Below are 17,062 nucleotides of genomic sequence, written 5' to 3' on the forward strand. Positions count from 1 at the left end.
CAGGTGCTGAAGTACCACCTGCAACTGCAGTGCAGGCCTACCCCCGCCCCCCCAACAAAAGAGAAAACAGAAAAATGTGCTTCATGGGGAGCTGTCTGTCTGTTGTACCACTGGTAACATGAGTTGTATGCATACTTCGCAGGTGCCTTTGTCTTCACAGGTGTGAAATGCCAGTCACAGATGCAGTTTTTCTGTCTTCAGTCCCATGTATAGAATTTTCCAAGTTCCTTTTCCAAGTTGTGCACTTGGATGATGAACCATAAGCAGTGTGATTTCAGTACACAGGCAAACTCTCTTCAGTTTGTTTTGAACTCCTACAGTTTCTGTAGCCTTGTCATTTCATGATTTCTTACTGATAAGTACACAATAAGAAAACATTCACCTCCCATGTTAACTGTTTTCTAGCTGAGTAGCACAGTTCTATGTATTCTAACTTCTGTAGTTTGGCTAACATAAGAAAGGTAATAGGCAGCGTGAAACACTGACCTTGAGAGCTGGCTGCCTGCTTAATGCTCGCTGGTGTCATTGTGCTTAGGCTTAATGCCCTCCCTTGTCAGGCTTGTTAATTTAATTGCAGTCAGAGGAAGAAGCTGTTTTTTGCTTTTTTGTTTTGTATTTTTAAAATCATCTCCATATACTGTTACTACTTTTGTTGTTGTTGTTGTTGGTAATGGGGCTTGAACTCTGGCCCTGAGAGCTGTACCTCAGCTCTTTAGCTCAAGGCCAGTGCTCTACCACTTGAGCCACTGTGCCACTTCCGGTTTTCTGGTGGTTTATTCAAGATAAGAGTCTCATGGCTGTTCCTGCCCAGGCTGGCTTTGAACCATGATCCTCAGATCTCAGCCTCTTGAGTAGCTAGTATTACAGGCATGAGCCATTGGTGCCCAGCTACTGTTACTTCTTAAAGACACCAATTCTTATTGACATCAATCTCATTTCTCAATCCTGGTACTAAGTTCTATAAGAATTATTCTTTTTCAGTGGGACAGGGCTTCAACTCAGGCCTTGTACTTGCTAATAAATTAGCGAGCACTCTTCCACGCGGACAGCACCTTCAGTGGTTTATTTTTAGACAGGATTTTGTTTTCCCCAGGTCTGGCCTTGGACTGTGTTCCTCCTGTCTACACCTCTTAGTAGCTAGGATTACAAGATTGAACTATCATCCTCAGTTTTTTGTTTTGTTTTGTTTTATTAATTTTTTTTGGGTGGGGGAGTCCGGTCGTGGGGCCTGAACTCTGGGCCTGAGCGCTGTTCCTCAGCTCTTCAGTTCAAGGCTAGCGCTCTACCACTTGAGCCACAGTGCCACTTCCGGCTTTTTTCTTTTTGCTTATGTGGTGCTGAGGAATCGAACCCAGGGCCTCATGCATGCAAGGCAAGCGCTCTACCACTGAGCCAACTTCCCATCCCTTGTTTTATTTTTTGAGAGAGAGTCTTGCTGATATTTTTGCCTAGGCTTGTCTCAGACTATATTCCTCCCATCTCTGCTTACCTAGTAGCTGGGATTCTAGGTATGTGCCTCTATGTCCAGCCAAGAATTCCTTTTCTTTCTTTTTTTAAGTTTCACTTGTTATTATGAAGGTAATGTACCGTGGGGTTACAGTTAGATAAGTCTGGTAGAGAGTACATTTCTTTTTGGGCAGTGTCACCCCTTCCATCACTCTCTCCCAGTCTCCCTTCTCCCCCTCCCCTCCCCCCAGGAGAATCCCTTTTCTAGACTAAGAAGTCACCTAAACTATTACATCTTAGGGCCTAGGGTAACGTATTAATCATTTACCAGTGCAACGTGGTGAGTTAGTCCCTTACTGTAGATCAGACACAGTGAATAGTAGTCCCTGTCTGTGACACCTTGCTGGTGCATAGTGGTGGGTCTCCCCCAAGGTCTCAGGTTTTCCTCGGCATTCAGCTTCAGGAGTTCCCATCAGAGCCCCATCCTGTGAAACACCACTGGGCCAGGGATTGCCAGAGGGTTCTTTGGGTGCTAGCTTAGGTACTGGGAGAGCTACAAGGCAAGGGACAGATGTCCTGAAGGAATTTGGAAGCTGAGATGCTACACAATGGCTTGTAGATGTTGATAAGCTGAGTTGTTTATCTGCTGAGAGTGCGTAAGAAAGGAACTGAGCCTCAGGCTCAGATTCAAGGTCATTGCTATAGTCCTGTCTGAACCCCTCCAGTGAGCAGCCCGAAGCCCAGGTGAACTGAGCGGCTGTGGATAGGTGCGCACCTCCTTCACAGGGTTGTAGTATGTTTTGACAGGCTCCTCTCACATGATTGCTTACAGACCCCAGGTGTGTGGCTGTGGCCTGTGAGATGGTGGCCGAGATGGTGGAGTCTCTGCAGTCAGTTCTGGCCTTAGGCCACAAGAGGAATGGCAGCGTGCCCGCATTTCTCACAGCCGTGCTGAAGAACATTGTCATCAGCCTGGCCCGCCTCCCCCTTGTCAACAGCTACACCCGTGTGCCCCCACTGGTGAGTCTGGTAGTGCCTTTTCTTTGCCTAAGACCAAGAGGCACAAGACACCCAAGCAGCCCAGAGTTGGGAGATCAGAAAATAATAATCACGATCCTGGCAGGGGGGTAGGGGGCTGTTTTGTTTTGTTTTGTTTTGTGTTGCTAGGAATAGGCTTTTCATATGCTAGGCAAGTGCGCTACCACTAAGCTACAAAACATGTAGCTCTGGGTTGTTGGAGACGGATCTCTCTTTTTAGCTAAATTCACTGTGTAGGCCAGGGTGGCCTAGAATGTATGATTCTCTCTGCCTCCCCAGTGCTGGGGTTATAGGCATGAACATCATACTTGGGTTGAAAAGGAACCATGAAGTTCCCATGCTCCCATCCAGTGGCACACGTCTTGTTGTATGCAGTGATAGCTATCTAGTGGCCTTAGGCGTTGTGTACAGTGATTGCTAGTAAAAATACAGGATGAGGCATTACTTCACCAAATAAGATTTCATCTTCACTCATATGTTAATGTGGGATATGATATAAATAAATAAACCAATTAATGGTAAGTAATTTCCTTCAGAAGTAGTCACCTTTGGCCGGCTGCTGGTGGCTCACGCCTGTAATCCTAGCTACTCTGAAGGCTGAGATCTGAGGATTGTGGTTCAAAGCCAGCCTGTGCAGGAAAGTCCCGTGAGACTCTTACCTCCAATAAAATATCAGAAAACGGGAAGTGGCACTGTGGCTCAAGTGGTAGAGCACTAGCTTTGAGCTGAAGAACAATGGCAAGTCCCAGAGTTCAATCCCCACGACCGACCAAAAAAAAAAAAGTCACTTTTGAAAATACTTGTGCATATCAGTGCAACCAGTTTTGCAGAACCTCTCTAAAAATTGGCAGCTTAAAATAGGCATTATCCAACAGGATCACAGGAATATATTTAGAACGAAGAGCCTAGCTTAGGATCTGAACCAACCTAGCCCCATGAAATTGCATCATCTGCTCTCTCATGGCCTTCTGAAATACCACAGTGGAACATGTCTTTCCAGTCACAGCCTCGTGCAGGGAAGCAGTAGCATGCAGAAGGCCTAAGCACAGAGCAAGGGAGGATGCTTGTTTCTGCCCCCTGCCAGGTCATAGCCTCTGTGCATCTGTGGATGTGGAAGTCTGCAAGTGAGATCCTAGAACGAAGCGTTCAGTGTACCTGAGAGACACAGGGTCATTCTGAGGGAGAGCCAGGCAGGCTGAAAGTGCTTATGGAATAAAGAGCCGCAGATGTCCCAGCCTGGAGCAGGAGCACAGGAAGCGGGCAGGGCTCACCCGTCCCATTGGTGTATGTGAGTCTAGGACAGTAAGCACCTGGTCCTTTGGAAGATTGTGAGGAAACCATTTAGGAAGACAGTGTTGAGGTCATGATGGTTGCCAGGTCCACAGGGATCTGCCTGCACAGTCCTATGCTGGACAGAAATCTGCAGCAGGGCTGAGTTCACTCCCTGGGGTGCGCTGGTCAGGGAGGTAGCAATGGCAAGCGCCCCGTTCTCTCCCCACCCCCACCTCACCCCCAGAAGTGCCCACACATCTTGGTGGGTGGTATCAGAAATGTAAGGAAAGTTTCCTAAGAGATAGCAAAGCCTAGCTATGGAATCTAGAGCAGTCTCTGTAGATCTTCCGTGAGGGACATAGCTAGGGTAGCTTGGCGGTCCTGCTACTGGAACTACACCATTGAGTCTATCTCAAGCTGCTCTCTGTGCATGCTCAGTGCTTGACCAGCCCCTAAGGAAAGTGGGGCTTGCCAGTACACATGAAGCAGAACTTGATTAGCACATCGTACACTTGTGGAGTGAGTGCTGACTGATGTCTGCCCACTTTGCACAGCCAGCCTGAATGGGGTGTGGGCAGTGGGCAGTGCCACAGGAAGGTGATGGATGTAGCCTAGGCAGGGCCAGGCATGGGGAAGTGGGGGGATACTGGCCAGGGGGTCCTGGGCACAGGGTGAAAGCTGTTCTCCTGAAACAGCACTGCAGGCTCTGGGCAAGTCTGTGAGAGCGGTGAGGGCCATTTGGCTGGCTCAGCAGCGGGACCCACAGAGAGAAAAGGGGTATGTGATGGCTACCTGTCAGCACCTGCCACCTGGCTCAGTCAGAACGTTCTCTCATCTCAGGTGTGGAAACTCGGATGGTCGCCCAAACCAGGAGGGGATTTTGGCACCGTGTTTCCTGAGATCCCTGTGGAGTTCCTCCAGGAGAAGGAAATCTTCAAAGAGTTCATCTACCGCATCAACACCCTGGGTAACACACACACACACGCACGTACACGCACATACACGCACGCACACACACACACATACCACCTGGACCTGGACCTGGAGCACCACCTCTGGAAGCCCCAGGGTCAAGGCCTGGAAAGATTCAGAATGTGACGGTGACGGAAACCTAGTGGCAGTGTAGACCCAAGGGTGGTGCAGGTGTAATTGCAGGGTTTTATGTGCATGTGACTTGAGGTGCAGCCGACCCCATCTTCATATTATGCACTCAGGCTCAATTGTGGAAGGGGTTCTCTCCAGATGTTCTCACTGTTGGGTTCTCATTTGTGGATCAAGCAGTTGGGAAGGGTAGAGGCTGACTTTGCCAGGGAGCCAGGACAGGAGTGAGGGGAGGGGCAAAGCAACCTGGACTGCTAAGGAGTGTACCTTGCTTGGCATCTTCACAAGCGGCAGCATGATCTTCGATCAGAGCCCTCCCATGCTTTCTAAAGAGAATGAATTGCTGTTTTATGACGAGAGCCATGGTCTGGTCTCTCCGGGACAGCTCCGTGTGGAGTCTGCCCTTAGCACCTTGGGTGTCTGCAGATTTTTGTGTTTATTTTGATTCCAGAAGGTTCTGGCAGCAGATATCTTTCCTTAGCTGGACAATTTAGTTATCACTGTCCTCAGTGACATTCTCATGAGAAGCTTTCTTCTTCCCTCTCCTTACAGACTGATGGCAGGCAGCATCCTCAGGGCCTTTGCCTGGAGCCAGTTCCTAGTCTTCCTCCTGTGGCCTACCTGACCTGGGCCAGTTCTGGTCTCTTCTAGATCCTGCCTTTGCTCTTGCTGCGGCTTTGTTTTGTTGTGTTATTTTTTTGAAATGATAATGAAAATTGAACCTAGCCCTTTAGGTACACTAGGGAAGTGCTGTACCCTTGAGCCACCCTCCTAGCCCTCCTGCCTGTTTTTGTCTTTCTTCCTTATGCCAGTTGTCAACTGTGTCTGTCAGTATGTGAATCTTCCTGAATCGGAATCAGCCTTTCTTTCTATTTCCAGTGTGTCAGGGAGGTCCTAGTGTTCAACGTCCCTGTCCTCGCCCCCCCCCCCCCAAACCTGGCCTCGTGGCCTTAATATGAATCCTGTGGCTCTTCTGAGGTCATAGCAGGAGCACTAAGTGCCGCCCCCAGAAGCAGCCACCTGTCCAAGGCCAGTGGCACAGAGACAGCGAAGGGACCTCCGAATGCAGCCTCTGGCAAAGCTAGAGGTTGGGCTTCTCTGAATGCTGGAGCATACCCAACTAGACCATGGGCTTTTACGGTCCATATTCTGGACAGGGACAAAGAATTGGTGGCTTCGGCTTTTCATCTTTACAGCTTCATTGAGACAGAGCTCACCTACCACGTAGCCCACCCCCTGGGAGTGTGTACGTCTATTGCCCTCGGTTCTGCTCATGAAGCCATACAGCTGCCATCAGCACAGTCTCAAGGTGGGACTTGAGGAAAGACTTCCTGCCTCCTGGCGGCTCCCAAGCCGGCTCAGACCTAGCCTGCTCTGATGCTCTTTCACAGTCACTGCCATGCAGCAGACCCCAAGAGGCACCTGGGCTGAGCTGGGCTGCTCCTCCTACTTAGAGCGTGATCTTGGGCAGTGTGGCTCCTTTCCATGTGTTGTTGTTTCATTGTGTTTTGATGTTCTTGACCAAGTAGACTAGTATTCCCTGTGTCTTGTAATTGCCAGGAAGATTACAAAGAACTGTTAAGCGATGCTATGTGTTGGGGCTGGGAAGGTGGCTCAGTGGTAGAGTGCTTGCCTCACATGCAAGAGGCTCGGGGTTCGATTCCTCAGCACCACATAATCAGAAAAAGCCAGAAGTGGTGATGTGACTCAAGTGGTAGAGCACTAGCCTTGAGCTGAAGAGCTGAGGGACAGCGCCCAGGCCCAGAGTTCAAGCCCACGACCGACCAAAAAAACCAAAAGAGTTGCTGTGTGTAGGTAACACCCTGAGGGTTGGGAGGTGAGTGGACTATCTAACAGAATGCTTACTTCCTAGGGTGGACTAGTCGGACTCAGTTTGAAGAAACTTGGGCCACTCTCCTTGGTGTCCTGGTGACGCAGCCGCTTGTGCTGGAGCAGGAGGAAAGCCCACCAGAGGTGAGGCCATTGCCACGAGGGTGTGGCGGACTGGGAAGCCACAGTGATGCTGACTTCTGGCTAAAGGCACTTTTGTGCGGAACAGTACTGAGGTTGAACAGAGGCAGGAGCTCTACCACTGAGCCATGCCCCCAGCCCTTTCTTGTGCTGGTTATTTTTGAGATGAAGGCTTGCTTCCTGCTCAGGCACTTACTCGAGCTGGGATGACAGGTGCATGTGATCATTCATCTTCTTCCTTTGAGATTTAAGTCTTGTGAACTTTTCCGCCTGGGCTGGCCTGGAACCAAGATCTTCCCAATCTCAGCCTCCCACATAGCTTAGGATGACAGAAACTATGCCCAGCTCAGTTGAAAAGGGATCTTGAGACCTCTTCTGCCTGGCTGTTCCCGAACAGAGCTCCTCTTACCACCTTCCTGAGTAGCTAAAACTACAGCTACTGACATCAGTGGCTCACACCTATAATCCTAGCTACTCTGGAGGCTGAGATCATAGGATTGAGTTTAAAGCCAGCTTGGGCAGGAAATGAATGACTAAAAAATGCAGGATAGAGGTGTGGGCCAAGTGGTAGAGTACGAAAATGTAAATATAAATAAATGAGCAAGCGGACCGGCTGCGCAGGGTGGAGTGCACCTTAAGTCCAGGCCTCAGGAGGCAGCTTGAGGCCAGCCTGAGCTCTGTGGTGAGACGACGCTCGCAACCAGCCAGACCAGATCTTGACCGGAGTTCCAGGGAGCACCGGCCTCCCCGCAGTTTGGGGTTTGAGTGCCAGGTTGTGGCTGGTGTCCTTCCCTCTCCTGACAGCATTTTGAGTTCTCGTTAGTTTTCAGTGTCTAAAATAAAGGGTTGGGGCACACGTCACAAACCCAGGCTGTCTTTAAATCCATCTGGATGTGCCAGTAGGTTACCATTGCAGAGCTTCTAAAGTTACTGAGAAATTTTAAGGATAGTTTATTACCTAGTAATTTGCATTTGGAATTTTGTGGCTGTTAAAAGACCTGTCTTTGAAAAATAGACACTTGTGCCTTAGATTTTACTCTTATGACATAGGTGTGTGGAGGTGTGGCTCCATGCTTGGAGATCTGAGACAGGCACAAGGCTTCGCATGTGGGAAGCTTTGCCCCTCCGCAGCCCTCAGGGCATTGACTCCAGCCTCCGAGGCCATGTAGCCTGTGAACACTCACTGACTTGCCAGTAGTTGCTGGCTGATGTCATTAGCATGTGAACTGTCCTTCCAGGAAGACATGGAGAGGACACAGATCCACGTGCTGGCCGTGCAGGCCATTACCTCCCTGGTGCTCAGTGCCATGACTGTGCCTGTGGCTGGCAACCCCGCTGTGAGCTGCTTGGAACAACAGCCGAGGAACAAACCCCTGAAAGCACTCGACACCAGGTTTGCCTGAGCCTCTCCGTGGCCACGCCCCCTACTGCAAGAGGAGCACAGGCGCCTCACCCCTCCCTGATCAGAACTGAGACAACACTGTGTCTGGCCCTGCTGAAGATCCAAAAGTGATTTTCTGACCAACCATAAAGTTGAAAATTTGCCCTGAAATGACATGGGGCTTGCTGGGTGTTTGGGGACAGACCCGGGCATAGCCCAAGGGCTCATTTACTACTGTCCCAGCTTCCTTCAGGCAAAGCAAAGAAGAGAGAAAGGCCCGGCACTCTTCACTTAACACAGTGTTTTTTTACCTTTTGTTCTACCTTTAGGTTCGGGAGAAAGTTGAGCGTGATCAGGGGGGTTGTAGAGCAGGAGATTCAAGCCATGGTTTCTCGGAGAGAAAACATCGCCACCCATCACCCTTACCAGGCCTGGGATCCGGTCCCCTCCCTGTCCCCGGCTACTACAGGTACGGGCACACATACTGGCACAGGCTGTGTGCAGAGTATACCACCCCTATTCACAAGTATCATGCCACCCGGGAAAAAATCAGGCTTGAGGAAATAAATCTGGAAATGAACTAGAAGCATTGTCAACTTTTGACAAGCCGGAGAGTTCCTGAGACTGGAAGACTGGTGGCCTCCACAGGATTTAAAAGCCAAAGTAGTTGCTCATGCTTTGTTTTCTTCTTTGGTTACTTATGTTTGAAAAAATATCAGCAGTTTGTCTCAACTAGCCATAACCTCCCGCTTCTCATGAAAAACCCCATGCACAACACAAGGGCATGCATTCTTGATGAGCCCCCCCTGCCCTGCGTCCTGTGTGCTCTGTGGCATAGACGCCTCTTGCACCTGGGCCTGTCTCACATGGCACTGGAGTTTGTCACTGACTTAAAAGAAGGGACTTAATACACTTTTTCTGTTGTTGAACAAGCAGTATTTTAATTTGTGACACTTTCCTCCCCTAGTGTTTAGTAGTCATTGGTGCCGTAAATTTTAAGTTGCTTGAAGAGTTTTTGGAAAAACCTTCATATGGAAGTGCAGTATGTCGTGTGCCCCTAAGTATCTATTGTGATCTTGAATTATAAGAACACTGGACTTGGATAATGGTAGGTTTGGTTCTTTAGGAACCTACAGGCCAGTAGAGCTGATGAGAAGAAGCATTTGCTTGGTACAGGGCAGCAGAGCATGGGCAGGCCCTCTGGGGGCTTGGAGGAGGAAGGCCGTGCTTCTGGGAGGCAGTGGGAGCATGTGCTTTGAGAGAGGGTGGGTAATGAGACCCAGCAGAGGTTAGCTAGACTTCTTCCAGAAATAAAACGAGAGTCCATTTTGCCCACTGGGCCTGCCAGCTTAATAGGTTACAAACTAACAGAGCCATATGATCCATGGGCCGCTGCACAGCTGCAGCTATCCTGCCAGTCATGAGAACAGATGGCGCGGTGGGCACCTGCCTGGGTGGGAAGGAGCAGGGTTGTATCTGGTAGGCCTGCAGCCTGGGGTCTGCCCTGCCGGCCAGTGCGCAGAAAGCAACGCCTTGTGTCGCTGCTTCTTAGGTGCCCTCATCAGCCACGACAAGCTGCTGCTGCAGACCAACCCGGAGCGCGAGCTGGGCAACATGAGCTACAAGCTGGGCCAGGTCAGTCACAGTGCCCGCACCCCAGGCAGGCCCACACAACCACGTCCCGCATCAAGGGGAAAGCTACATGAGTTTCTTAGGTAGAAGGAACTTGTACTCTCCCTTTGATTTGCACTCTTTATTCTAAGTTTTAAGGCGTTTCCCATGTGAGCACACAGGTATGCATAACACGTAGTGGGATGGTGTAGGGAGACAGCTGGTACCCATGAGGCCCGGTGAGGGCGGCTCTGCCCAGCCTCCGAGGCATCAGACAGATGGTGCCACGCTGGGTGGGTTCCATGAAAACTTGCTTCAGTTTCCTAGCACCTGCTGTGGAGCCGCTGCACTGCCCGCGGCCCTTCCTCCACTCCCTTTCCCTCTACTTCTGTGCAAGCCAGTTAGGCAAATTTCTCTGTCATTCTCATTTCAGAAGCTTCTGATCAGAATAGAGTTTAAAAACTGGTTGCTTCCAAGGGTTTCCTCTTCCACCAGGCTGGCCACGCCTTCCCAGCAGAGCTTCCCACCGGGCTGTCCCACTGCGTCCTTCTGTGCCTTCTGTGGGCACAGCCTCCCCCAGGCCCGTGAGCAGAGCACGCACTGGCCTTGGAGCAGGGGCCGTGAGCCCCACTGCTTGTCTAGACAAGCGCCTCCACTGCTTTATAGAGAAGCTTCCATGCTGAGACAAATGATGTTGGAATGTAATCAACTGCAGGCCTCAGACTTGTAGGGAGCATGGCCACATTCTGGCTTTGTGGCCATGCTGTCTGTCCTCTCTGTGTGTTCCTGTTCCGATGTAAACGTGTGCCCTTCTGGGGGTGCTGGGGTGCACAGCCCCAACATCTTGTTTCTGTGACAGGTATCTATACACTCGGTGTGGCTGGGGAACAACATCACACCATTGAGAGAGGAGGAATGGGATGAGGAGGAGGAGGAGGAAGCTGATATCCCCGCACCAGCATCTCCTCCCGTGTCTCCAGTCAACTCCAGGTTACATTGGCTTTATTAGTCATCTGATTTTGGGTGTGTCTGAACGTGAACCCCTCATCTGTGAGTGGGGGAAAACAGCCATATTGCATACTCATTCCACAGGAAGCACCGGGCTGGAGTCGATATCCACTCGTGCTCGCAGTTTTTGCTTGAATTATACAGCCGATGGATCCTGCCGTCCAGCTCTGCCAGAAGGACCCCGGTCATCCTCATCAGTGAAGTGGTTCGATCGGTAAGCTTGCTTTCCCCTCACGTGTACTGCCTGTGTGTGCCAGATACACACATATATGGTATGAGTACATGGTATCCATGTACCATACACATATGCATGCACCACACACATACATACACACAACACACAGGCATATGCTAAACACACACCACAGCCCCACATGCCATACACACGGTTTGTAATATCTCCGAATCTGTGAAGGAGCTCTAACACTCTCAGCTACAGAATGATAAAGTGGTACTTTTGAAATTGGGGAAGGGAGAGATTTTCTTGTTTCAGATCGAGAGCAGGTTGTCTCACAGATGTATAGAATGTTGGCCGCTGCCATTGTTCTGTAGGCTTGCTTTCCTTCACAGCTTCTCTCCTCTAGGGCTCTGACCCCACTTCTGAGGAGCCCAGGTCAGAGCAGTCATTACAAATGAGGAGCCAGAGGCCCCTCCATAACTCTATCACTGTTCACGGGGTTGGAAATAGAATCAGAAATGCTTTAAAACATAGATGATGTGTCCAGTTACAATAATGATAGTTTTGCAATGTAAATGAAAATGTTAGGCTTATTAAAATAGATTTTCAAGTGGGGTATGGTGACACATGCCTGTAATGATACCACTCAAGAGATAAGGCAGAAAGCTCTAGAGTTCTAGGCTAGCCTGAGCTATACAGTGAGAGCCTTTTTTTTTTTTTTTGTAATTTTAAGCCAGGTTTCTATAATACTAGCTACTCATGAGGCCAAGATCCGGAGGGTTTCCATTTGAAGTCAGTCCATAGAAAAGTCTGCAATGGGCTGGAAAGGTGGCTCAGTGGTAGAGTTCTTGCCTTGCATGCATGAGGCCCTGGGTTCAATTCCTCAGCACCACATAAGCAGAAAAAAAGGAAGTGGTGCTGTGGCTCAAGTGGTAGAACACTAGCCTTGAGCTGAAGAGCTGAGGGACAGCACCCAGGCCCAGAGTTAAAGCCCCACAACCAAAAAAAAAGTCTGCAAAACTCCATCTCCAAAAACTAACAAAAAGCCAGACTAGAGGTTTAGATCAAGTGGTAGAGCACCAACTGAACAGGCACACTGAGCAAGTATGAGGCCCTGAGTTCAAACCTCTGTACTGGCATACATACACACACACAGGAGAAAGAAGAAAAATTCTCTTGACTGCTATACCATGTAGGAAATCCCACTATACACTTAGGAAAGACTGAAGATGGAAAGGCAAAGTAACTTTGTTTCAGCTCCTAGTCCTTAGGGAAATAGATTTTCAAGTGGGGTATGGTGATACATGCCTGTAATGATAACACTCAAGAGTACTCAAGAGTACTCCAGTACCCAGACATACAAGGGTCCCTTGAGAAGCCTGGCTTCCATGATGTCCTTACCCCAGCCCCGCTGAACATGTACAGGACAGGTGTCAGCACCTAAGATCTAGTGTTGGGTGTGGCATGAAATAGAGACAGGAGCGCTAGGGAGACAAAGAGGAGTTGCCAGAGCATGTGTTTTTGGAACAAATGATCACCAACTTCCCTCTTCCAAGGGGTTTTGAGGGTCTGTCTGCATGGGCTGCAAGAGGGCCTAGTATTTTTTTTGGGGGGGGGGGTTCAGTCATGGGGCCTGAACTCTGGGCCTGGGCGCTGCTATCCCTCAGCTCTTCAGTTCAAGGCTAGCTCTCTACCACTTGAGCCACAGCGCCACCTCCGGCTTTTTTCTTTTTGCTTCTGTGGTGCTGAGGAATCGAACCCTCATGCATTCAAAGCAAGTGCTCTACCACTGAGCCACCTTCCCAGCCCGGGCCTAGTATTTTGAAACATGACCCAGGCAGCCATTTTCCTGGGGGAAGCCTATAAGTGAGGGTCTCCATGCAGGTGGCAACTGAGGCCCAAGCCTTCCTCAAGCTGCAAGAGGTGCAGAGGCATTTTTCACAAGGTATCAGGTCACCAGGTTTTCTTTATAATATAGTCTTTAAGCCTTTAGGTCCATATTGACTTATTTTCTCTGTAAGAGCCCCTGTGAATTCCGTATTTTATTCTGGATACTGGAACAAGTTTTACTACTAATCGTGTATTGCACTGCATTTGTTTTCTTTGGAGTTTAACTTGCCCCTTCCTTCTCTGATGTGCTGTCTCCAGCTTCTCGTGGTCTCAGACTTGTTCACCGAACGCACCCAGTTTGAGATGATGTACCTGACGCTGACAGAGCTGCGTAGGGTGCACCCTTCAGAAGATGAGATCCTTGTTCAGTACCTGGTGCCTGCCACCTGCAAGGCAGCCGCTGTGCTCGGCATGGTAAGGGGCGGGGTGTGGAGCTGCATGAGGCTTGTTCTGGATTGGCAGCTGCTGCTGCCAAGCGTGACATGTGTAGTCACACCCTTCCTTCCCACAGGTCTGTCTCAAGCACAGGTCCCCAGCATGAGTGAGCTATGGCACTGGTTAGCCCAGAGGACTCCTTGTTGGTGTCTCCCTCAGGACGCTGTGATATGTGTTGTAGTGGCTGGCTGGCCCGAGACTCTTGTGTCCTTGTGTTGTGTCATCATAGTAGGTCACCCTGCAGAGGCAGGGGTGGGCAGGGCACAGGAGCTGCACCAGTGGATCAGAACTGCCTTCTTCCCGTGGCCTAGGGGCCTCTTCCCCTCCTCTGATGTTGTCTGCCTCTCCTAGCACTTCTCCTGGACCGTCTGCCTCCCTGCGGCCTTAGGTTCGAGTAGCCCTGCATTTGCAGTAGTTCTGTGCACCATGGTTTTCTTTCTCATTTATGCTGCTGTTATAGAATTCTGGGTAGCTTATAGGTAATACATGTTTATTGCTCACAGTTCTCAAGGCTGGGGTGCTGGCAGATTCAGAGTCTAGGGATAGCTGTGTTCTTAAATCATGGAAGTGGTGAGCAGGCTCCAGGGCCTTTCTGATAAGGGGGAATAACCCCATTCTTCAGGGCCGAGCCACAGTGGCAAGGCCCTCCTGTCCCATGTCCATGTCACCTTATGGTACTCCGTACAGACACCAGATACATACATGAAAATTGCTGCCTCTTGTTACAGGGTGTTGGCACTGCCAGTAAAGAGACTCCAGACTGCCAAAACTGGTGGGTGTTTGCTTTGTCACGTAGCGTGAGCCCATTATCATGATGCTTCATACCCAAGTTTCCTAGAATCCCTTTTTATAATAGCAGTAGCAGCATACCTGTGCATTGGACACGCTAGTGGCCACCACTGTCAGGAATGGCCTGGGAAGCTCAGCAGGCCCTGCCCCTCTCACACACCCCTGTCCTAACTGTTCTGCCTGTCAACAACAGTGCTGCTATGGTTAGTGGCAGCGTCACCAGCACACAGCCGCCACTGTCTGCCGGGCTTTCTCCCGTCCAACCCTGTTCATGGCCTGACAAAGCAGAAGGACGTGCAGGCCACGGCAGAGCTTGCTTCCCAAAGAACCCAGGGTCCCTGAGCTCGGGCGAGGGCAGGCGTCCCGGGGTCCCTGGTAGGACAGGGACCCACTGTCCCCTCGTGTGAACCTGTTCTTCAAGTAGGCACCCTGGGGCATTGGCCCAACTGTGTCTTTGTGGGAGGCCCTTTCTTCTCCATGGGGGGCTTTAGCTGCTGCCTTGACTTTCATTGTGGCTGTGGTTTTGTGCTCAGTTCCAGATCCCCAGGCAAAATGCAAGTCAAATCCATCAAGCAAATAATAATGGTTTTTAAAAACAGGCCCTAAAGCCGGATGGCACAGGGCGGGCATTCCCAGCTCTGTGTATGCAAATGCTCCTTTTTGAAGGTGATTGTCTTCTGTCTGGCTTCCAGCCTGTCCTGTGTTCTCGCACCCAGGCATGTCACTTTCTTTGCTTGCTCTCAACAGCAGATCGCGGCATTGTATCGCGGATGTGGACTGGCCCTCGGGTGGAGGCCATCTTTGGGAAGGCGCCCCACAGCTCTGTGGTGTGGGTGGGGGCAGCACAGGAAGGGGACAAGGCGCAGTGGACTGGCAAGGAGTGGCGGTCTTCATCCTGGAGCCCTCAGCCACAGACCCCACAGAGAACCAGAGGGCTGTGGCCTCTTGTTGCTCTTGTGGAACCAGATGAGGCTCAGCCAGCCTTTGCTGAAGGAGAACTCGCTGCAAACACTGACCTGCCATTCCAGCCCCCGCTTCACTTCCTGTGAAGGCTGTCTGCACCATCAAAGAAGTCAGTCTGAAGTGCAGGCATGCGGGTGTCCAGGTCCACATTCAGCTCCACCCACTTCTGTTCCAAGTTAGCATAAACTACCCTGGGCTTTTGCTAGGGGCCAGAGCTAAGATGTATTGCTGAGGGGACCCAAGCAGAATCTGCAGAGGAGAAGTCAAGTGGCCTAAGCCCAGGAAACCAGTGATCTTCCAGAATCTTCCAGAATTCTTTTTCGGTAGAGTTGTTCTGGATGCAGGCTGCCTTCCCCAGAAGGAGCTGTTCCCACCAGGGAGCCCAGGGCAGATGCCAAGGCCAGGGCTGGTTACACGGGCATCTCTGCCTGGCTCATTGGGTTTCCTAATCTAGTGAAGGACTAGCCCTGTATGTGGGTCTCTGCTGGACAGGCCTTGCCAGTTTGCGCCCAATGGTCTCCTCGATGTGGGGCAGCCCTCTTAGCCACAAGGACATTGGTCAGTTGGGATGCGGAGCTGTCCTTCTGCCTTGGCAGCCGGTGTCTGTGTTTGTGCCCAGGACAAGGCTGTGGCAGAGCCGGTCAGCCGTCTGCTGGAGAGCACACTCAGGAGCAGCCACCTGCCCAGCCAGATCGGAGCCCTGCATGGCATCCTGTACGTGTTGGAGTGTGACCTCCTGGATGACACCGCGAAGCAGCTCATCCCGGTCGTCAGCGACTATCTCCTGTCTAACCTCAAAGGGGCAGCCCAGTGAGTAGGGCCGGCAGGCTTGACAGGAGCCAAGCAAAGGGCCACGTTTTGCCTTTCAGAGCATTTGTGAGGTCCCGCTGGAATGGTGGATGGGGATCCCAGGTGGGCACAGAATAGAGGGTAGGGACCCCAGATGAGCATTCTCCAAGGATTAGCAATAGAGGTCAGTGGGTCACAAGGTCACAGACATGTGTTAAGAGTCTTGCTTCCTCGCCCTGCTCCTTAGTACCTGGCATACACTTCTACATGGCCACTTCTAGCTCCAGCTGTCACAGACAGCCGCTTTACTTATCACCAGGCTCCGCAGCCCACCCCACACCCCATCCGCCCTGGAAAGTCACCCGTGCCTGCCCTGGTCTTCCTCACCCTTCTCTCCAAAGCAGCTGTGTGTACAGCTCATCAATCTGTGTCTTGAAGCAGAGGGAAGCCCAGTGACATCCTAGCTCCACTGCGTACCCCGTACACCCAGAATGCGGGAGCAGAGCCAGGCCATCCCTCAAGACCTGGCTCCTCATGAGCAGGTTTCTTTAGCGCCATAGCCCACCTCACCCAGTAGCCCAGGCTTAGAGGGAATTAGGGGCCAGAGTTGGGATCAAAGATGATAAGGGCACGGGGAGGAGAACGCAGCTGTGCTGTGACAGAGTGCAAGTCTGGGGACACAGATTGAAGCTTGAGAGGTGGTGAGAGGCTGTTGTGGTGAGGTGAAGTTTCTGACAGGGTGAGGTTTGAGTGGGGTGCATTTGGATGCCCATCGGGCAGTGGGAGTGTGCACTGGAACAGGGCAGGAAGCGCTGCGGAGGCGTCTTCAAGGCCAGTGGTGGCACAGGTGTAAAGAGGTCTGTCTCACTTGTTCTCATTGGATGATGAACAGGGCAGATGGACAGCTGGCCAGTCTCCATGATCCCCAGAGATGGGCCCAGGTTTGTTCAGGGATGCAGAAGTGCCGTGCGCAGTGAGGCACGGGGGGGGGGGGGGGGGGTACAGAGGACGTGGGGGGTGGGGGTAGAAGCTTGTGGCAGGAGGGAGCGCCTTGAGCAGAGGGCCTGTGGCACGTGCTGAGCCTCGGTCCAGCCCTCAGAGGCTGATGGAGCATCTGTGGGCATCTGCGTGGAGAGCGAGGTGACTGGCTGTTTTGTTTGAGAGACTAGCCAGCCCCTCTGCTGTGGGGC

At 51.2% G+C, this 17,062-nt stretch overlaps 1 protein-coding gene across 2 annotated transcripts in view; it reads left to right on the plus strand.

Annotated features, from left to right (window-relative positions):
* The window catches only part of Htt (huntingtin), a 122,788-nt gene that overhangs the window by 97,364 nt on the left and 8,362 nt on the right, over window positions 1-17,062 (plus strand). For both annotated transcript variants that reach the window (XM_070021755.1, XM_070021756.1), the window contains exons 52-61: window positions 2,279-2,466; window positions 4,597-4,723; window positions 6,731-6,831; window positions 8,067-8,221; window positions 8,539-8,678; window positions 9,762-9,844; window positions 10,680-10,810; window positions 10,913-11,042; window positions 13,155-13,310; window positions 15,703-15,893. In XM_070021755.1, coding sequence (XP_069877856.1) covers window positions 2,279-2,466; window positions 4,597-4,723; window positions 6,731-6,831; window positions 8,067-8,221; window positions 8,539-8,678; window positions 9,762-9,844; window positions 10,680-10,810; window positions 10,913-11,042; window positions 13,155-13,310; window positions 15,703-15,893 — 1,402 coding nt within the window. The remainder of the gene's footprint in view (window positions 1-2,278; window positions 2,467-4,596; window positions 4,724-6,730; window positions 6,832-8,066; window positions 8,222-8,538; window positions 8,679-9,761; window positions 9,845-10,679; window positions 10,811-10,912; window positions 11,043-13,154; window positions 13,311-15,702; window positions 15,894-17,062) is intronic.

Source organism: Dipodomys merriami, unplaced genomic scaffold (assembly GCF_024711535.1).
Source record: "Dipodomys merriami isolate MVZ:Mamm:240054 unplaced genomic scaffold, mDipMer1.0.p SCAF_143, whole genome shotgun sequence".
NCBI lineage: Eukaryota > Metazoa > Chordata > Mammalia > Rodentia > Heteromyidae > Dipodomys > Dipodomys merriami.